This window comes from Gallinula chloropus (assembly GCF_964237585.1).
Source record: "Gallinula chloropus genome assembly, chromosome: 1".
NCBI lineage: Eukaryota > Metazoa > Chordata > Aves > Gruiformes > Rallidae > Gallinula > Gallinula chloropus.
The window spans coordinates 119,007,491-119,030,812 of record NC_140085.1 but is presented as its reverse complement, the minus strand read 5'-3'; the positions used below and the strand labels follow the sequence as shown (position 1 = coordinate 119,030,812).

The 23,322-nt window shown below is 38.7% G+C and overlaps 1 protein-coding gene across 1 annotated transcript in view; it reads right to left on the bottom strand.

Moving 5' to 3' along the window:
- The window catches only part of PKNOX1 (PBX/knotted 1 homeobox 1), a 43,904-nt gene that overhangs the window by 8,423 nt on the left and 12,159 nt on the right, over positions 1 to 23,322 (bottom strand). Inside the window, exons 3-7 of the mRNA XM_084279132.1 lie at positions 19,134 to 19,236; positions 16,384 to 16,511; positions 15,080 to 15,251; positions 2,240 to 2,410; positions 470 to 569 (exon numbers count right to left, since the gene is read on the bottom strand). Of these exons, the coding sequence (XP_084135258.1) occupies positions 470 to 569; positions 2,240 to 2,410; positions 15,080 to 15,251; positions 16,384 to 16,511; positions 19,134 to 19,184 (622 nt within the window). The 5' untranslated portion in view covers positions 19,185 to 19,236. The remainder of the gene's footprint in view (positions 1 to 469; positions 570 to 2,239; positions 2,411 to 15,079; positions 15,252 to 16,383; positions 16,512 to 19,133; positions 19,237 to 23,322) is intronic.

Genomic DNA, 23,322 nt, shown 5'->3' with positions numbered 1-23,322 from the left:
AACACTTCAGTTCAAATGTCTTCTCCTTACAATAGCAGAACAAGTTTGACATCTAGGATTTCAGAGACTTGTAAGAGTGGCTCCAAACTTTGGAGAGCATGAGACAACTAATAACTGCAATATTTTTTGTAATGCATGTTTTTCTCAAACAGAATTCTTTCTTTGAAGGGATGATGGGGGAAAGAAGAAAAAAAAAAAAGAACACCCCAATCTCTGAAATGTCTTTTAACAAAAGCAGCACTGCTTGGAAATATCTCTTAATATTATATATATAACGTCCACTTATATATGCATACTTGACACATATGTAAATTAAATGAGCATTTGGAAATCAGTAAGGCACCCACTCAACTTTTCAGGTATTAGAGTTAAAAGACATTTTGAAAAGTATTTGTGTGTGTTTTGTAACAGCTGTAAAAGAAAACAAAATGAAGAGCAAGGTGCCAGTTTTTTCTCTACTATGTCATACCTGCTACTGTTGCCATAGTTACATTTCCCTGCTGCAATGCTGATGCTGGCACCATAATCCCTTGGGGACTGAGTGTGCCAGCAATGGCACTTGGAATTTGCTAGAAAAATAAAACAATTAGTTGCTTGCATTTAAAAAAAAAAAAAAGTTTTTAATTATTTAAGGATATAAGGCATGCTTGTGTAAATGTACCTAAAATAGATTTGGAGCTTAATCACAGGATTAACTTCAAAGAAAAGAGACTTCATTAGAAGTTCATCATTACCTACATTAACTTTCTCATTATCGCCAACCATTACCTTTGAAAACCCTCATGAAAGCAACTGTTAGGAAAGATATAAAACTATCTTGAGAAATTTTAGTAGAGAAATTATTCTATATATGTAAATACTAAGAGAAACAGTTTCCAAAGGCACAAGAGATTTATAAAGGACCCTTCATGCTCTTATTACAAGCATCAAATCTTGTAATGAATTTTAGTTATTACCTTAATTCCTTCAATTTCAAAATAACGTATTAAGTGTTCAAGATGCCCAATATGTTTTAATCTGTTTGGAATAGTTCTTGCTGAACCATGAGCATTTAAACTCTTACACATTCCCTAATGTGTATGAATAATTATTTATGCCAAATGCAAAATTCAGTCCCTCCTGTCTCTACAGAAGACTGTAACAGACACACACACAAAAAATTAAATATTTAAAAGGTTGTTTTTGTCTGATTTTAGACTCTGCTTTCCACACTTCCAGCCAGTAAGACCTAAGTAAGAAGTCCAGACAGTGAAGGTTAAAAGTCATTGAGACTTTTCAGAATCCATAGCACCAAATAAATTCAGAAGTCAGGGAACCACAGAAGCAGAATCACTAGGTTGGAAAAGACCTTTGAGATCATCGAGCCCAATTGTACCTGCCCTCTACTACACCATATCCCTGAGCATCTCATCTATCATTTTTTTAAAACACCTCCAGGGTTGGTGACTCAACCACCTCCCTGAGCAGCCTGTTCCAGTGCCCATTAACCCATCTGGAGAAGATTTTTTTCCTAATGAAAGAAAGGTCATCCCCTAAGACTAAATAATCTAGTAGGTACTCGAACAGCAGGACTCACTTTCCAGCGTCTAACAGCAGAAGTATCAACCATAAAGTACTAACTGTTGTTAATTAACTGTTGTCAATTTACTACCAAAAACCCAATTGATTATTGCATTTGGGTAATGTCAACAATACATAAACTGAGGTTCATATGTATGGAAATGGGTGTTGTTCCTAAATACAGTTACCCCAGGTGACATACATCCTAAATTCTGTAACTATAATCCAACAGACATTGTCTGTTTGTTTCAGAGTACAGATTGTGTCCAAAAAGTATCAGACACATCAATACTTTAATGAAGCAGACAAGATAGGAGAGCTTCTTAAGGAGGATTTTTTTTTCTTCGGTTTATTCTGTTTCCTAGCCTCTTTCCAACAAAATAGCAAATCTAGGCTATTCTGAATGGCTCCATTTGCTGAACTAAGGGAAAATCAAAAATAAAAGACAGAAAAGGTGACTAGGTTCTGGCATATTTCAATAAAATTTGTCCATCAGGCACTGGCACATAGGTGTGCAGAAAAAAAAGTAAATAAATACAGCTCTTTCTACTCTTAAACACCAGTTTTGAGAAAGTGAAAGAAACTGCAGAAACTCTGCAAACTAATAGCAATGAAAGTGTAATTGGAATTTCCTACAGAAATCTAAGCAAAAATACTCTGAACTGTATTCAGAACATACCTGAGATTGCACAGGTGAATAAGGACTTCCAGGCTCTCCACTTAATAGAGTTTCACTGTTCATTTTTGTCTTCAGGCAGGCAATGTAACGACTACAGAAATCCTTGCACAGTTCATTAACCTTTTCTAGCTCAAGAAGATGTATACGTAGAACTTGGATTGCTTTTACCATCTAGGGAGAGAATTGGGGGAAAGAAACAAATTAACAGTTAATTTCTAAAAAATGCTATTTAAACAGACACTAATTTCTAGTAACAAAGACCATCCAACTAAAGCAGAGTAAATATTTGGTAAGTGTTGATTCAAGTTCTCTAGTTCTAATCATTATGCTCCTGAAATGTGAAAGGGACACTTTTACACAAAATACCTCTATACTTCCACTGCATAAGTAAACTACTACACAGGGGAAACAAAACACGGTATTAATCTCTGAACTCTGAAGTTCCTCTGCAATTGTATGTCAGAGATTAACAACTCTAAGGTAAAATCTTCTAAGAACTTTCAGGTGAGGTTTGAGAGTTTCATGTGAGAAACGACACTGTTTCTGACATATCAACCATTAAATACACAGCACTAAACCCAGTAACAAATCCATGTTTGGACAAAACTTGAAGTACAGGAGATAGCTATTCTCATACTGACATATCATGCTTACTGCGAGAAAGAGACTCGAAGCTTGGACAGCTAATGGCATTACATACTGCATAAAAATAGCTTAGGTGATTGTAAGGGTCATGGCAGAAGATCAAAAGCTAAAACCAAATCCAGATGGTCTAAATTTTCATGAAGCTGTAGGAAATCCAGGACATTCAAATATGTACATAACACACTGGCAAAGTAATCATTGACTTTATTTGTTACACAGCGTGCCGTCCCCAACACTTACTTGCTACACTAGATCTCCAAGACAATACCTTGCAGTTTTATGAAACTAAAGAGATTATAATTTTAAAACATAGTGCAGGGCTTGATTTTAGCACTCTTTGGAAATATTGTCCTATATGAATGGTCATTTACCTGGCCAGAGGACTGAATCCAATAACCAAAATCAACAGCTTACTTAAGTAAACCACTTATTCCTTCAAACTAAAGAAGCAAACTGTGAGATGAAGTTGCCTTTGTTCAAAGCACCCAAAGGAGATCAAGGCAGGCAAACTTCTGTGCGTAGTCCCCTCTCCCCCATGATGACTTTAGCTTTCATCATGACAGATATTCTCCCAGTTTTTTTCAGTTGTATGACACTTGCCCAGTGTAAAAAATTGCATGCTAAAATAAACAGGAAAAATTCTGAAGTGATAACAAAAAAGGAAAATCAATCCTTTCTCAGGGCTAAAAACACCCCCCAACAAACCAAAACCCCAAAACCACACCATATATCTTTAAAAGCACAGCTGCAGAAAAATCTGAGCTGTAGACTTGAGGCAGTTGATCCAAATTAAAATCCGTTAAAAATTATGACCCAAGACACCAAAAGCCTTTGAAATAGTAAGTGCAATGGCCCAGCACTTGGGTATATAAAACAGCAATCTTCTAACACAGCCTTCAGCACTGGTTGCTGTTTAAGTACCCTTTAACACAACCAAGTTAAACTATGCAAATTTAACCAGATTTTAGCACAAAACAAAGGTCATCTATGTTTAAAGATATTCTGCTCCTTTGAGAAATATTAATGATTGTCCTATAACACTACGACAACCAAAGAGTTTCATAGACAAAGAAGCTTAAATTATAAATTTTGACCAAAAAAAAGTTTAAATTCTAAATTTCTTCTTGTGTGGCAGACCAACACAGTACACACACATTAATGGATACCTTAAATATTTGGCTAAAAATGAAGGAACAAAAATATGCCTTTGAGCACGTAATATTTGACTTGTATTAGTTTTGCTCAGTTAGAAGGTTGGTTTTGGTGGGTTTTCTGTTTTAAACATTAGCCATATTTATATTATTTATTTACCAGTATTTGTTTGGAGAAAAAATAAAAGTCCTTTCTTCAGCTTAATTTTAGTTTCAAATTGATGGTTGATACTTGCAGAGAAAATTGAGTTCAAGTCAAAATTAACCACAAACCAAGAATTAGTAACACTATCCAGGTTTCCGCAGAGCCACACACAGTTGCACTTCTCTTATAGGAAGCTGTGCTTCTGTGGTTGGGAAGGCAAACAAAACTTTGTAAATATGCCATGCCTGTCACCAGGACTTATTTACTCATTTACAGCTACACTAATTGTGGCCATATGGTTCCTGGTCTCCTGCACCATGGGTGGACCAAACTTCAATTTGTGGATAGAAGTTTGCTTTTGTCTTGGAACTTAGAAAAAAATAAAGAAAAAAAATAAGAACTCCTGATAAAATCACCCATGCTGAACAAATTTAATACAAAGAGATGTTTCCAGACAGATCATAGCAGCAGTAATATTTCACTCCTATGTTCTTAAAAGGCACACTTGTAACAACCGTGTTGTTATTTAGTGCTACTGAGCAAAATATGTCACAGAACAATTAGCTTTTATAACCCACATGATTCAGCCTTTTCAACTACAGAAATAAACCTGGAGCATCCTTTCAGAGAAATGCACTAAAACAGAAGTAACCATGAGATATATGTATACTGTTCAAACTACTGTAAATAAAGATAATGGTAAACAATTAAGTAGAATTTATGGAAAAACTTCCAATTCTTGCTAAAACTGCTATCTGGAGCATAGTCACATATAAATATATCATATATTAAATTTGCAGACCTCTTTAGCCGTAAAAATGTTTTAGATTGTGTCCACATCCTGTCTTTTCACTGCCTTAAGCACGTGGTACAAAGGGCATGGAACACACTATGTATAATCCCCCTCTCACCTTTGTTTAGCTAAACATATACCCATATTTTTTAAAATGGGTTTTAAGGCACATAACAGATATATGCATAGCAAATACCTATCTGGATATATGAAATAATCTCCATACACTGATAAGCAATCACTGTCAAATGACTCTTCTCATTTGAAAAAGGCAATTAACATAGACACATTCAAAGCACACCTACCTTCCTGAGCAAATCCTTCTGGGGTGATTTAGGTCTTCAGGGGAAGAACACACACTCTGGGAGAGGGTTTATTTTGTTTTGATTTGATAACCTCTCTTGTTACTTTGAGTCTCCAGCCATGAGTCACACCCAGGAAAGGTATAGCTAGAGGCTGATGAGACAGCTCTGCACATTACAATACTAAGTTTACTACTCTTCAGAAAGGCAAAAGCATGCCTTGTTCACTCAGGAATATTCATTCAAATGACATCAACTGGCTTCACCACCACTGCAACTTTTCCTAACACAACTAAAAATTCAGTAAGATAGCCTTTGAGAAAAGGGTACTGAACCAAATATCTTTACCCCAAATGAAACAAAAAACTTGGGTGTCTCCAAAAAAGGCACTTTCCTGTTCAAATAAAGAAGTGAGAGTATATTTAACACTCCATGTTTTGTATTGTTTCAAAGACTTGATAAAGCCCTAAATAACCTGCTCTGACTTCACAGCTGATCCTACTTTGTGCAGGGGGTTGGACTACAATCCTCTCAAGTTTGCAATCTAACCCAAGTTATCATCCTACAGGACTACGAATGCAGGAACATTAAAAAAGCCACCCATATACAGGAAAAGTTTACTCTGAACAGAAGCCATACAAGAGGTAGGAACCATCCTGATGCAACCTTTTTCTGCATACACTAAGGTTCAACAGCTTCTAAGACATGGATGATCCTGTCTAAGTCCTAAGCACAAAAGGATACTAATGGAGAACAAAGAGAGAAGTTGGTTCATTGGTTCATTCCAAGATCTGTTTTATCTGTGAAAATGAGACGGAGATGTCAAAGGGGTAAGAAACTCCAACGGATGAAACCCCATTTTATGGGGATACAGCTGAGCACACTTCAAGAATGATGCATGTACATGGGAACCTCTGCCAAGCAATACAGACCACAGAGATCTGGTTCTTAACAGCAAACATCTATTTTAGTACTGATGCTCGACATAAAAACTAAGGTTGATGCAAAGTAACAATTCAAAAAGATAGGGAGGAAGTTAAAGCTCTGGGAAAGAAGCACCCTTCCAGCCTAGTAAGTAAACCATGACCACAACCTTCAGCTTCCACTTCCTTCCTGCAGGGACTAGGATTTGAAAAGAGGAGCACTTATTGCAGCTAATCAGCAGTTAACACCAAGTTGAAAAAACATCAATGGAGACATGGACAGCATGAGTGACAATCAGAAGGAAGAGTAAAATTGTTGAAAAACCAGAAGATTCTTGTAGAAAACAGCCCAAGACAGAAGATAATTCTGGCTCAAATAATACACTGTGCCATACCTATCTATACGAGCTAAATATTTACTGCAAAAAAGTCATAAACTTGTACCTCTCTCTTTTACCTCCCTGATAACCTGTATGGTAAGAGCCAGTGAAGTTGGAAGGGAAACATTTCAAAGTTCTGGTTCTGACCAACAGTTCTTGAAGAGCAAAAGTAGCTACCACAGAAAAGCCACTTTCTTGGTATATTTATTAGGGATGGACCAGAACTCCTGGGAGCATTTCAGTACAAAGACAACTACCTCTTCTGACTGCAAGATGAATCTGCTTAAAAGTAAAGACATACTTAGAATGACAAGGCTTCCAACTTCTCAGGGCAAGCTGATAAAATCTGTCCAGGAGCTAGCACTGAAGCTTATCAGTTTTTCATTCAACAGATCTTAGAACTGAAATTTGCATTTTCCTGTGACACACCCTTCCTCCCAAGGGAAAGAGGCATCTTACACACCTCTGGGACAAAGAAACAAACAACTGAAACTTCATGCTTCAAGCAAGCTGTAAGAGTTCTGTGGGGGGTTTTAGCGCTGCAGGTTTTGAACACAAACCATTACTAACTCTATTACATGAACACACATAGAGGAAAAGGACAGTAACATATCAATAAACCAAACAAAAACACACTCAGTCCAGGTCATTTGACAGAATACTTTGGACATTTATGGTAAAAAAAAAAATCTTCCACAAGAAAGTGCCAATTTTTTTTTACCTCATTCCTCATTCTTACAACCTATTCTGAGAAATTCTTGCTCTTCTAAATATGCTGAAGCCCAATGCCAAAGTTCTGGTTCATTCCAGGAGCCACTGATGTTTATAGAAATGTTCCATCCATTGTACTGCAAACACCCTGTTTTGACAATGTGCCTGGCAAAGCCAGGCTCAGGAAAGACACTGCAAAAGTAAAAGGCCTTGTAGCACTATTTCTGTGTTGACCCTTTGCCATGCTGCTTTAAGCTCAACAGCTGACGCTGTTGGAGTGGTTAACCAGAAAGAATGGAATCCCTCCATCTAGGTAATTAAAATTATTTCTATTAACATCTAGGTAATAAAAATTATTAAAATCACAAACAGGTCATTTAATCCAATCCCCCTGTCCTAAATTAACAATGTAATCTAGACCATATCTTACTAAGAGGTACTCAAGTTAGAACACTGGTTCATGATGTACTTCCTTTCTGGTCACACTGATCTAATACCCATACTGGCCTGATTAACATTCTGTATTCCTCTGGATGAATGTCAGACTTTGCCTTTGGAATATCCATGGCATTTCAGGTGAGTGTGCAGTGTGAAATTCTGCCAAGATTGAAAGAGGCCTGACAATCAGTATCTGTGATCCTACAGGATTTCTGTTATCTAGTCAATTAGCAGTTTTGGAGCCACCAGTTTAAGCTCTGTCATATACACTGTGTTGAGTTCTACATGCTACAAACAAAACTGAAACAGATGAATTCGTGGCCAATATCCTTACTGTAGGCAGGCCCATGACTCTTTTTGGATAGAACTTGAATCTGGCCCTTTGTAGTACAATAATGCTAAATTCATCTCAGTTCAGCTCTAGCTCCAAGTTGAATGGTGCTAGCAAACATTTACACATCATTTGTGTGACTTGCCAGGGTCAGATAAAAGCCTAAGTGAAAAGCAAGGAGTTGTCTGGCCTACTTGCTCCACCCTTCTGGACTGTTCTAATTAGCAGTCTTCATCAGCTTCTCAAGTGAACCGATGATTTAACTTTGGAGTTAAAAGGGAGGAACAGCAAAACCAGAAGACATTTCAAAGGTGCACAAAATTAGAATCTCTCTCTACTGGAAAGATCTAATCTAAATAAAAACGTATATATTTATGTGATGGAAGGCACCAAAAACTGTGTGGGTACAGCCTTCTCTGTGCAAGCACCAGTATTTCAAGCTGAAGGAGAGACTGAAAACCATACTAGCTATTTCACAACTCGACAGAAACTGCTGCTCTTTACCCCTGAGAAAATAAACAGCCTGTCAGAATGTCAGCTGTTCAGAGTCTCCAGCCTTCAGGACAGGCAGAGGACAAGTTGCACTCAGATTTCTTTTGGTATCTAGTAATGGAAAGTCATGGCTAACAATACGACTACAGAACAAGAGTTCATTGCCAAAGATTTTTGATTTTGCAATGTGTTGAGATAGTATGGACCTCAGCAGCCATGGAATACAAGACATAAAGAAATGCTTCCTCACCCATCTCAAACAACATCAGACCATCAACAAAGGCAAATACCGCATAAACCAAGAGACTTTGTCACCACTAAAATCACAAACAGGTCAATTGTCAGGAAGGACTATTTGAACACAGCAGACACATCTACATCTGAGTAAGCTACATCTGAGAGAATGTTTGTGTACATCCAAGTGAAGCAGGCCAAAGCATGTAGGATCTTTGGGAAGCCAATCTTTGAAGGCTCACGTAAACCACAGAATAGCTGAGGTTGGAAGGGACCCCTGCCTGGAGGTCGTTTACTCCAATCCCCCAGCTCAAAGCAGGGTCAACTAGGGCAGGTTGCTCAGGGCTATGTCCAGTTTGGTTTTTGCTGTCTCCAAGAATGGAGACTCCACAACCTCTCCGGACAACGTGTGCCAGTATTCAATCACCCTTACAGTAAAAATGTCTTTTCTTATGTTTTAATGGAACTGCCTGTGTTTCAACTCACATCCTCTTGCCTTTTCACACAGCACCACTGAGCATCTGTCTTCTTTATTAACCCGTTAGGTATTTAGATACATTGATCATATTCTCCCCAGACTATTGCAAGCTAAACAGCTCCAGCTCTCTGAGCCTCTCTTCATGAGAGATGCTCCAGTCTCCTGATCATCTTTGTGGTCTTCTGCTCCTCACTCCAGTATGTCTACATCTAGCAGTGGGGAGCTCAGAATTGTAACCAGCACTCCAGATGTGTCTCACCAGTGTCAAGCAGAAGAAAATCACATGCCATGACCTGCTGACCATGCTCTTCCTAAGTATGTTGAGTTTCTTTGCTGCAAGGATGCATTGCTCTCTCCTGTGTGACTTGGGAGTCCACCAGGACTATCAGGTCCTTTTCTTAAAACTGCTTTCCAGGTGGTTGGACCCCCAGAGTGTACAGGTGCATGGCATTATTCCTCCCCAGACACAGGACTTGAAATTTCCCTTTGTTGAACTCCATGAGATTCTGCTTTATCTATTTCTCCAAAAATGACAAGTACCTGTGAATGGCAGCACAGCCACCTGGTCATCGGCCACTCCTCCCAGTTTTGCAACATCTCCAAACACATGTAGGGTACCTCTGTCCCATCATCCAGGTCATTAATGAAGATATTATACAGTATTGGTTCCAGTATCAATCCCTGGAGTACACTGGAGGGAAGTTTACAGAATGTGGGAAAAAGGACTGGCCCCTTCAGAGAAATATAGGAACATTGTCAAATATGCAGGGATGCAACAAAAAGACTAAGGCCTGCTTGGAATTAAACCTGGCAAGAGCTGTCAAGGATAACCGGGCTTCTTTGAGTACATTAGCAGCAAAAGGAAGACTAGGGAAAACGTGGGCCAGCTGCTGAGTGAGGTGCCCAGGTGACAGAGGATACAGAGAAGGCAGAGTTACCAAATCCCTTCCTTGTTTCAGTCATTACTGCTAAGGCCAGTCCTCAGGAATCACAGACCCTGGAAGAGAGAAAGTCTGGAGAAAGGAGGACTTTCCTTTGGGCAAGGAGGACCACGAAGGTGATGCTTTAGGCAAACTCAACACCCCCCAAATCCACAGGCCCTGATGGGATGCTGAGGGAGCTGGCAGATGTTACTCCATCATACTTGAAAGGTCATGGGAGAAAAAGAGAAGTGCCTGAGGACTGGAGGAAAGCCAGTATCACTCCCAATAGTCAAAAAAGGCAAGAAGGAGGACCCAGGAAACCACAGGCCAGTCAGCCTCACCTCCATCCCTGGAAAGGTGATGGAGCAGCTCATTCTGGGGGTCATCTCTGACCATGTAGAGGAAAAGGTTATCAGGAGTGGTCAACATGGATTCACCACGAAGGTGTGGTTTTGCATGGCAAGGTTCTGGTGGAGATGGGGGGCTTCATGGGTGGCTTCTGCAAGCTGCAGCTAGAAGCTTACTCTAGGTCCAACAGAGTAAACAGCAGCCAGCTCAAAGATGGTCCTGCAGCTGACCAAGGCTGAGCCAATTAGTGACAGTGGTAGCACCTCTGAGATAACATATTTAAAAGGAAAAAAACCCCACAAGCAGCTGCTTTTTGCCACCAGAGAGGGGAGTGAGAAGATGTAAGAAACTGTGCAGACACAAAGGTCAGTGAAGAAGGATGGGAGGAGGAGGTGCTCCAGGTGCCAGAGGAGAGATACCCCTGCAGCCTCTGGAGAAGACCATGGTGAAGCAGGTTGTCCCTCTGCAGCCTGTGGAAGATGATGGGGAGCAGAGACCCCACCTGCAGCCAGTGGAGGACCCCATGCTGGGGCAAATGTTGATATATGGAAGACACTGTGACTTGAGTTAGAGCAAGCTCCTGACAGGACCTGCAGCCAATGGAGAGAGAGGCCCACATTAAGCAGGTTTGCTAGGGGAGCTTGTGACTCCATGGGGGACTAGGCTGGAGAAGTCTGTTCCTTAAGGTCTGCACCCCATAGAAGAGACCTACGCTGAGGCAGCATGTTAGAGAAGTTTGAGGACTGTCTCCCATGGGTGGGACCCCATGATGGAGCAAGGGAAGAGTGTGAAGAATACACCGCTCCCCCCCACAAGAAGGAAAACAACTTGTGAGGAACTGACCGAAACCCCCATTCCCGTCTCCTCCTGTGATGCCTGAGGGAGGGAGGAAGGCAGAGAAATCCTGAATAACGTTGAGTTGAGTCAAAGAAGGGGGGAGGTGTTTTAAGATCTGATTTTACTTCTCATTAGCCTACTCTAGTTTCAGTGTGTGTGTAATAAATCAGATCTGGGTTTTGGTTTTTTTTTTTTCATTCTGTGTTGAGTCTTTGACATTGTCTCCCATATCATCCTCACAGGTAAGCTTAGGCAGTGTGGGTTAAATGAGTGGAACTGGCTGAATGGCAGAGCTGAAGGGTTGGGATAAGCAGTACAGACTAGTTGGAGGCCTGGGGCTAGTGGTGTGCCCCAGGGGTCAGTGCTAGTTCAACAGATTAATCCATGACCTGGACGAAGGGGAAAACTAAACTAGGAGGAGTGGCTGGTACTTCAGAAAGCTCTGCTACCATTCAGCAAGACCTGGACTGGCTGGAGAGTTGGGGAGAGACGAACCAAATGAAATTCAACAAGTGCAAGTGTAGGGTTCTGCCCTGAGAGAAGAATAACTCCAAGCAACAGTAGAGGTTAGGGGTTGACCTGTTGGGAAGCAGCACTGCAGAGAAGGATCTGGGAGTCCTGGTGGACAAGTTAACCATGAGCCAGCAGTGCATCCTTGTAGCCAAGGCAAATGGTATCCAGGGCTGCATTAAGGACAGTGTGGCCAGCAGGTCAAGGGAGGTTATCGTCTCCCTCTACTCTGCCCTGGTGACACTACATCTGGAGTTACTGTGTCCAGTTCTGGGCTCCCCAGTTCAGAAAGACAGGGAACTACTGGAAAGGAGTCCAGTGGAGGGCTGCAAAAATGGTACGGGGACTGGAGCATCTCTCATATGAGGAAAGGCTGAGAGAACTTAGTCTGTTTAGCCTGAAGAGAAGACTGAGAGAAGATCTCATCAACGCTTATAAATACCTAAAGGGTGGGTGTCAAAAGGATGCAGCCAGACTCTTCTCAGTGGTGCCCAGTGGCAGGACAAGGGGTCCAAAATGGGAACACAGAAAGTTACACCTCAACATCATGAGAAACGTCTTCACTGTGAGGGTGGCAGAGCACTGGCACAGGCTGCCAGAGAGGCTGTGGAGTCTCCTTCTCTGGATATATTCAAAACCTGCTTGGACACTGTCCTTAGCAGGTCAGACAATTTCCTTCATGCAGACAGAACTAACTCTCCTTTTAGTGTAAAGTATTGGAGGTGACTATATTCAAGAAAGTCTCTGATGAGCAAGCTATGGAAAATTTTATTGGCATCTTCAAATTCACAGCTGATATGAAAGAAGCACTCCAGAGGTGTCACTAACAGCAGTAAAAAAACCCCAGACATATTATAGAGTGAAAGAGATAAAGAAAGAACCAATTCCAAAATTATAAACATTCCTGGTAGTCAACTTCCTAAATATCTGGGTCAAACCACAAGATCCTGAAATTGGTATGTTATTTGAGGAATTCTTTGTGCAATTCCTTCTTTAACAACCAAAGACCTCACAGGATTTTGTACATGTCCAAATTAGCATCTGTGATGAACTGCAATTTTTAGTCTGGATTTAGTCTTCCTCAGAAAGTAATGGCTCTTGACAGTATTTATTCTCAATATCTCTCAGTAATCCTCTTTCTTTACCCCCAAATTTGTCTGGGTGCTTTGCTGTTGAAGAAAGATTGGTGGTACCTCAATCTCAAAGGATTTCTGCACCCAGAGATACCAGCTGTATTGTTCACAGACAGAACGTGTCATTAAAATAATTTTGCAGTGCTCTTTCACCTTACAAACATAATCACGTGTCATGCTACAAGTATACTGGAAATGTAATATTACACCACTCACATCTCAAATAAAACCCCCAAACAAAAAAACCCCCAGAAACCCCACCAAAAACCCCAAAGTAACCCATACCACTCCTGCTCCACAAGGGCAGTAACTAAAAAGGAGAACTGTCATTTATTTCCCCTTGCCTTTATATTTCTTCTTTCATACTCTACTTTTAATTCCTACAGTGACAACAGTCATTCTGCTACAGGGTTTATTCATGGAACTGTTTTAGTAGGTATGTCAATGCTGCTTCTGACTTAGAAAACTAAGTCACTCTCTATATCAATATGTATTTCTCAAGTGAACTGCAAAGTTTGCTCACAAACATCTAATGAATAAGGTATTAAACAGAGATTTTGGGGGTCCAATTCTGTTCTAATTGTAACTTTGACCGGAGTGCCCAATGTCTGTACTTCACTTACAAATGGAGAATCTTTATACTAATAATGAGAATATCATTGTGTACCATATTATGCATTCTCCTTCAGGTACTTCCCACCATTCTGAAGGGCGCTGTTTTGGGTTGCCTTCTAAAGCAAAAACCTTATTTTAACCTCAAAATGTTTCCAAACTGAAAATAAAAGTTACTGTAAGGCAAACAGCTCCTCAGCCATGCCTGCAAGGTATCTTTTTGGAAGCACTATTGCAGGTGGATTAGTGTAAAGTGAACTCAATCCATTCTTCAAGATTTAATCTAAGATGACTTTATCATTGAAAGACTAAGATCATTGAAACAATGTATTAAGACATTTCAATCCTGGGCACTGTAACCTACAGTTAAAAGGACATAAAAAGTAGCAGAGAAGGTAACTTTTTATGTCCCTTTAGGTAGAGGTCTAAAAGCTTGCCTCACTCTAGAGCATACTGACTTCTGTGTTCTTTACTCTGATGCTGGTCTATTTACACGTAACAACTCTTGCAGCTTTTTCCATGATACTATTTAAGTGGCATCTTCCCAGAACTTAATGACCAGACATGAAATGCTTGGACAGAAATCAAGTTATGCAAAATGACTATTTAGGCTGCTTGCAAAATCAGCAAAGACTGACGCCTTTTTTGCAACAGCACGTGCCCCTCCTAATAAGTTGTTCACTGCAACACTCCAGCCAATTCTGAACAGCCTCTCAGGCTGATTCCTTGGTTAAGTCTTGGTTTTCTCCAGGTACATTATCTCAGCCTCCCACACAGGATATTATTTGCCCACATAAATACTTTTAGATATCAGCTTTAAAGCATTACCATGTCTGTTGTTTACAGCCTCCTGTATTCAGATCAGTCTGTTAATGTCAATATTTTAAGTAGCCTTTTTTCCTGACGTAAACTCAAGGATGGAGACTTGGCTTATTACAAATAAATTCCACTTAGAGGAACAGATTTCCAAAAATGAAACAAAACACTTGACCCCCTACAATTCTAACACTCCTGAATATGACAAAATCGAGTTGCAACATGATTCTAAAGAGATGAAGGCAGGTAGAGAGCTTAGAAACTCGCGTGCCAAGAGGTGAACTCTGGAGACGCGATTCACAATAAAGACTAAGGGACTGGGGAAATCACAGCATCACAGGCAGGACTTACATCCACCTGGCTTTGGCAAGCACATGTTTCTGTTTCTCTCTTATACACTGATCTCATTTTCCCAAATAGGAAACAACTGTGAAGGGCTCAATATAAGTTTACAGGTAAGCAGGAAAAAAAGGGGTCAGAAGACATTTTAAAAAACGTGTCTCAGGATTAACATAAAGAAGAGTATCTTGTAGGAGGAAAAATGTGAAGAGAAACTATAAACACCAGCTGAGATGAGACATTACAAAGAGGCCAATGTGATGACTGTTTCAGAAATAAAAGAAGCAGTTTATACTTACCAAATTATCAGTTTCTGGATCTTCACAGAAAAAGGGTTTTCCTTCTTTCTCCTGCTTCCTTACAAAATTCTCAATATCTACATCAAAACTAGCAGAAGTTGTGCCTTCTGAGCCTTGTGTAGACTGTTCACATTTTTCAAATAATAGTGCTAACAAGGGAAATAGTGGGTGCCTAGAATGAAAGTTAAAATACATGAATAAGTATTTTCACTCATATGTACACTACTGAAAAGTAAGACATCTAGGTCTGGTAAGGTAACAAGTCACTCATATAAGAAACCAAGAAGTCTTAGAAGCAAATGCATATAACACACCTTGTGTTTTGCTGTAGCCAGGGAAGTTTTGTTTTGGGTTTTTTTTTTTTCATTTTGATTTACCACACACTCTAGAGACAGGTGAAGCAGTAAATTATGTGTATTTAAACAAAGAGAACAATCACAAGCTAAAACTCTACAACATGTCATTTAATTCACTGTATTGAAGTGGCAAGAGATACATTAATATGATGCATTAGAAATAAGGATTAGGATTTACAAATAGGATTAATGTAGATTTCAATTATGAAGTAAAGTCTGATAAAATACATTTATTCTTCAACACGAGCTGCATTTATACATCATAAGTAACTTTACAGAAGTGAGAATAGTACCCAAATTGTACTCAGAGGCCTCCTACGAAATCATGCTTACAGCAAATGATTTTGTTAGGGCTAGCCTGTAAAGGAGCTTTCTGCTTCACGTTTTTGGTTTGTATTTTTTTAACCTGTAAACTGGCAATAACTATATCTTTGTGAGGCATTTAAAGAACATTTAATCTCATCAAACCTGAGACTACTGCTTAGCACAGCACTTAACAGAAAATCTCAAATTAGTGTGTTTATACATCAACATTTAATCCATTTTGAGCTAATTACTTGCTAATAGGTTGTTATCCCAAAAGAAATTGGAGTAAAGATCAACCTAATTACAGGAAAAATAAAATTTCACATTAAAGATAAAAGCTGCAGTATAACAAATAGTGACCATAGTTCAACAGACTGAGTAGCTTGCTAAATTTCACTCATGCTTTCAAGGCAGCCACCTTTAGATATCCCTTAACACTATGCTGAAACTGAAGAGTCCCACGATAAAGGGAAAGTTTTCTTCTTAGCTGAAGACTAAGAGTGAAGCTAATTTGATCCCACTCTTTCTCTGCAAACTACTGAGACAGCCAAGAGATCATCTGATTTTAAGATACTTATTAATTAAAAAATAAATTACACTATTCTTTAGCCTTCAAAAGACACAACACGAGTCCATTACTACCTGTAAATGGCCTGCTTGTCTGCATCCATTGGAGTTTGAGATTCTACAGGGGCAGGACTCACCCCTTCTGCATCAGTTTCAGAGCAGTTGGGATCTTGTTCAGTTTTTAACTCTGTTACTACTTGCATCTGTAGAAAGAGAGTAAGTTATTTTACGTCAAGCTTTACTTGTAAGTGTACTGTTTTCTAAGGAAACAGCCATGCAAAGGGCTACTAAATTGCCAGAAGGTTGGTATGACTTGGCACTTACACAAAAAGCCATAGCAATAACAAAAGCCCCCTTTCAATCCTTGACACTTTTTGATGGGTAAAGGTCACTTCAAGTTTCAGACCTCGACTTTAAAATGGGAATGACAGATTTTAGTAAATTATTAAAGCATTTGGACTCTGAAGTGGCTATTTTTGGAATAGGTTAGCAAAACCCGGGATTTTTGTTCTGAAAAAAAAATTAAGGGTATGTCTGCATAAAAAAAAAAAAAGCCTCTTCTGTTAAGTTTTCTTCTTTCTTAATGCAAGACACTGAAAAAAAACAGATCCTGAAGATTTTCTTCCCAACTAAAATGCACATTTTCTTACAGAGAACCCAAGTATTCTGCGTCCCTCCACTCTTTCAATTATCAGGAACATAAGGTCCCCTGACCTTTACCACTCACTTTTACATAGTGTAGTATTGCATTATTTTAGCAATATCAAGCTATAGGAGAAAGCAGCCATAACTGCTTCTTATAAATGCACTTAACGCACAGCTACACCATCTGCCAACACTGGGAAAACAACATAGAACCACAGATTCTACCAGCACCTCTGAAATTGCACTAGAGCCTGGCTAATGCTTTTGAGATGCTTTGAAGGCATTGAAAGCGGCTTTCCCATCACCTCCGGCTAAGTATCATTCAGACTAAAAGTCTTAAAGGAACCTGACCTCTGAAAGTCAGTTTCCACTCCCCAACCCAAACTCCTTGGTTTTCTCCTCTTTCAGCACAGGGAACGTCAGTGCAAAGACTAGAAATCACTGCAATGTTTTTTTTCCTTCTATAACCCTAATGAGTTTTATCTGGAGGATAAAACACTGTTCTACGTATCACACCAGGCACCCAGAACTGACACTTGCAGAAAGGAAGCGTACAGAATTCTATCCTCTGCCCTGTTTTCCCACGAGATGTATGTACTGCAACACCCACAGGAACCTTTCCAGAGGAGACCTGGCCACCAAAACCTGACTCTGACAGAATTTAATCTACTTCTATAGAATATCAGCAAAAGGAATTTATACTATTCCCAACAAGAAGTATGGGAGAACCAAAAGTTTTTTGCTTTATTACCTGTCCAGGACAACTCATCTCCTAGCAAAATCAAACTGAGAAAATGCCTGTTTCTTCTACCCAATAGAGTCACCTGACTTGCAAAGACCAAATGTAGGCGATTTTGAGCCAGAATAGTTGCAAAAAAGATGCAACTAATGCACTAATTTCTTGGCTAATGACAAGAAGGAGGAGTAAAATAAAGGGGATGACTCATAAAAGTGATTATAAATGTTGAAGCACACATCTGCAGAGTTCAAAGGGAGAGAGTAGATTCAGCTAGGGCTCCAACACACTGGAAGGAGGAAATAGCTCACTTAAACCTGCAAGCTATTTTATGTGGGTCATTTCCAAATTACAAAAGCAGCATGCACCCAAATTACCGATCTTGCTCATTGAGAGCTTAAAATACAAAAGAAATTGAAAGAAAACACTCTTTACAAAAAGATGTATTACTTTCACTGATGTGTCAGGGGATGGCATGTATTTGCTGGGGGAATACAGTAAAAGGCACAAGATAGATGAGAGGAGAGAAATCAGAATTGTAATAAAAGAAGCAAACAACAACAACCAACAATCCCAGACTGCATTCAGATAAACATATTTTTATAAGAGATGGGAAAAGTTGCTGTTTTACTTCTGACTGTTCAACACTGTTGCCATCTGCTGACAGAAATACTTGTATTTAGTGCTTAGGGCTGACACACAGTAACATAAAAATGAGTTTTCAGAGTACAGGCCATGGCATTGACTTGTCTCCAGTTAACAGTATGTTAATTTAGCAATTCAAATTGTTGCAATATACAGCCTGTTGTACACAAAAAAAAGGGATCATGTCCAGATATATACAAGTATATTTTATTATTCTAGCTGTTTGTTAGCAAAAATAAGAAACTGGAAGCCCACTGAACAACTTTCTAATTAGCAATTCTAATCAATACCTTCATTAGCTTTAAGTATTTTACCAGTTTTCAGCCTGCAGCATAATTGCATCAACTTAAACGTAGTTAAAGTAGCATAGAATTCTAGATAACTAAATTTATCCTATGCTTGCTCAAGACCAACAAGTCTATGACTGTGTAAGCATCATCTGTCTTGTTACTGAAGACACCCAAGAACACTGAAGTATCATATACACAAAATATTATGGATGCTCATGTAACTTTCCTAAAAACAGGAACATTACAGCAAACAAATCCTCAAGAGCAGACACAGAAGAAAACCCCTTATCTAACCATCCTTCCAGAAGTTAAGCAAAGTCTGGCAAAGATTAGCTATGCCTTTAATAACTATTCAACTATTAAAGAATAGCAGCTTGTCACTTTAAAGACCTTATTTGTAAAACAAGAACAGACACTTAACAATGCCAAAACAGGCATTTTGGAGAAACTCACAATCTCCCCCTATTGCTAACCATATTTAGTTCGTAGAGAAAGAAAAACACATGTACCTGTTGTCCATCTTGATAGTTGTCTATACTTAATGTCTGTGTTGCCATCATGGTTAATAAAAATGTTAATTATGTCAAATCATCATAAGTATGAACAAATATTCTTGAAAAAGAAAAAGAAAAGTCAGTTACAAAAGTGACCCCTTAGAACGCAGTTCTAAAAGATGAAAATCATCTATAGTTATGTGCATTTGAAAAAAACCCAACCCAACAAGTTGGAAAACGCAACAGGTTTCATCAGCAAGAAGTTGATTGCATCATTTTGTATTTTAACATAAGATTTTTAATAAAAGGCTGAGGTTCTCTCACATTCACAAACTTCAAGTAACTTTTCATTTTTGCACTATTTAACTAACTTTCTCTAAAGGTAACGTATAACATCTAGACACTGGAAAAGATTTACGTTTCTGTGTTTTGAAAAGGCTAACAACACACTGAGCATTAATCTCACTGAAACAACTGTAGTCTACAATCTTAAGTAATGAATACCCTATTTGCTTATAAGCGCAAACCCCACATTCTAGAGTTAGGGCCTGAAATTGATTTCAGAAATCAGTCTCAATCACCTCTGACATCAGGAATCTACCATACAAGTCACTGAAGGTTCAACAAAGAATGGAGCAATATCTAACACCTTTTAATCAATCGGGCCTATACAGTTTCAGAAGTGACCCAGGAATTCAGAAGTCTCATTTTCATAGGCATTTAATACTTTGGAATATACTGAGTTATGAATCCTAATAAAATAATGTATGCTATTCTCTCTAAGCATTAGATGGGAGTTTGGTGCCCAGATAAGTTAAACATATATTTTTTTTAAAGTTAGACATTCAGTAATTTAAAAAAAAAAACAACATAGCACCACCCCCAGATAGATTTTATCCATAAAACTACTCATTTACATTTCATTTTCTTGTCAGATTAGCAGCCATTAAAACTGAAATCACATAATTCATTAAGTTATTAGCATTAAATATTATCACAGAACTGAATTTTCCTTAACATGCAAGTCCTAATACTTAGCTACTATAAAAAATATTAGTATTAAAAAAAACCAGTCAGAGCTCATGTCTTGAAAAATGTTATATCCCATTATTAATTCCCAGTTTTCTGCTGCCTTATGTCAGTATCAAAGAACTAAGTATTACAATTTTCACCAGTTTACTATGTGGAAGATAATTTTTTCCTTGTAATGTGTTCAATCACTACAAAGTTTTAGGTCTTTCCTCCCCCAGTGCACATTGCTATTGTATATGACCATTTTGCAGAGCGATTTTTCCATTTCTGGGTATTTTCCCTGACAGAGGGACTGTGATAGTCTCAAGTAAATGTTACATTTAGGAAATACAGGACAAGTTTCAAGATTCCTTTCTTTGTTGACTTCACAGTTTCAGGCACATAGACAAACCTAACTCCTCAGGGCGTACCTCAAGCCTCACTCTGCATAATGCTCTACTCAAAGTGCAATTCCTAAGAATAACTGCATTTTCTTCTTTTTTTTTCTTTACTTCCCCCCCCCTTTTTTTTTTAAACCAGCTTTAAAAACCAGGGGATTTCATCAGGATGATATAAGCACAACTTCCTTTACAAATGAAGTTACTGACTTACTCACTTGTGCTTAAACGGAGCTGCTACTCTTGGGAGTCTATGCCATGTTACACATACAAAAAACTCTTGGAAACCACAAATATGAGCACATCTTGGTTCTAGCACTGGGTCATGAGCCTGCAGAGCTGAACAAGTTTGTATCTGTACACAACATGTACACCATCCTAAGTACCTTGTGGAATACTAGCTAAAAGGTATGCTACAATTTGGGAAGCCAAATAGGGTTTTCTTAAGAATGTTATTTACAGATGGAAAGAGTAAAGACTGCATTTAGAGTTTTTCTAATAGCCTTAATTAGAGTATTTTCTGGTTCTGGTTTGTCTATCTGTCTTCAGTATCTCTTTGAAACTCAAAAAAATATTACTGATTTCTATCCAAAATAAAACAGGGGGAACAACATAAATGCACTCACTGATAGCACTTTAGATTTTGAATTTTTTTTTAGAGTTACACATCTTTTCATGTTAAAATTAAATTGGCATTTGCCACAATAGCAAAGTGAGCTATCTTTCAAAATCCTTTAAGGGGACATATTCTGAAACATCAGCCCATTTTGCTTAGGTTTAAACATTTATTTTCTTTCAAAAATTGTAGCATGCAACTGGGGCACTGGCATCTTTCTGTATTTATAGAGTGAAAGGGCTCAATCAAAATGCTGCTTTTCTTTCTTGAAAGGCACCCATTTAAGTTCTGACTGTAATACCCAAGGCACAGACCAGACTACCATCAAAATAAAAAGTATAACAGTTCAACAGATAAAGAAAAAGTAAACAATATCCAGTGATTGGTTTAGAACCTGAAGAACTTCCTCACAAAATGCTGTTAAAGAAATTGTTTGGCTGTGGGAGAAAAATTACGTTCGTAGACAGAAAGGAGGTAAAACATTCATAGAAGAGGAAGAATGTCTTAGAGTTAAGCAAGGATGTGAGATTATCCTAGCGATACAAAGAACACCACAGAGAGGCAAGCAACAAAGATAATACATGCAAACAGGTGAAGATAATGTGACATGGCAATAATTCCTGGAGAACTGGACAAGCTGGACCAACCCTTCCTTCCAGATTTCCATAAGGAAAAAGACATTCCATATCTGGAAATCCCTCAGGCCACACAAAAGAAGAAAGAGGTGCACAGCTTCAGGCTAGATCCAAAGATTATTTCATCAAGGACTTTTGTCCTACTGTCTCCCAGGGGAACAGATGGAAAGAATTCTACATGGTATACCCTTTATTTCTTGTAAGAGCTTCCCCTCTGACTTATAATTACAGTAGAAGATTAAGCTATTAGGCAAGATAGCAACTGATGAGATTTAGTGAAGACAACTACTGAAAATCAAGAAGAACAAATTGAACTAATCACATGCTCAAATTGAGGCAATTAGCTGAGGAATTACTTTGGTTCACTAAAGAGAAACATCTTCTCATTACCCAATAGGGGTAAGAGACAAAGCATGCTAAGCTTTAAGAAAAGTAACTGAAAAGGTATTTACACAGTTAGCTTTTATAACTTAATTTAGGATACAGCATCCAGTTCTAGTTAGCAGATACACAGCCTAAGTAGATGTTCAAAGCTAGACGAAGCTGGTATCTCTCCCAGATGTTTATCACTGCCACCCTGGCAGAGCTAATTACTTCCACAGCTCCACCACTGAGCCCAGAGAACACGTGAATTATTTCTGATCCTTTTTACATGAAGTCAGCTAGGCTAGTTCAACCCACTGTTAAAGGTGGCTATGATGTAAACCAGCTGACTTTGTCTGAAGCACATTGCTGTGCACTCATACAACCCCTGCTCTTGGCTGACCTATTAGTGTGGTAATTTCTGGCTCACGTGTGGTGATTACCAACTCACAGCAGGACCATCTTTAACCACCAGCACAGCTATACCCAATACTATACGGCCTAAGGTATCTGAAGCAGGCCTAAGAACACGTGACTTCTGGACAACTTAAGTTTTAAAATGGCCATTATTCTTTCTTAAAAAAAAAACAAAAGTAGAAGAAAACTGTGCATTTGTGTTACATTTAAAGAGTTACAAATTAAAACAAATAACCCAAGGCTGATAGAGTCAGCCAGTCTGCTTCATGTAGAACAGAATTAACTCTCATTCTATTTATTTTGAAAACAAAGTGTTAGGAAAACCCAAGGAAGTGTTTAAGGTCATATACACCAAAAGCTAGCTGATGCATGAACTGCAATCAGAAACACCATTGATACCTGTGGCAAAAGGGAATTCACAAAAGCATTGTGTTCTGCAAAACAAAGTGAAAGGGAAAAAACCCAACAAACCTTTAATAAAATAAGTATGAAGGTCAAAAACAGAGTAGAAAGGAAGCTAAATTAAGAGAGGTAATCATAATTGGAAGCGTGGAGATTGTGCAAGTTAAGAAGTATCTAAGAGAAGAGATTAAAGGTGAGCTGAAACATGTACACAAAGTGATCGCTTAACATACATCACTTCTCACTTGCTCTACTTACTCCTTCATAATTAAGAGCAAAGGGACCACCCAGCAACATAAGGTGCAAGTAAGCTGCTGGAGCTCAGTAATATCATTTTAAACATATACAAGCTACAACAGATG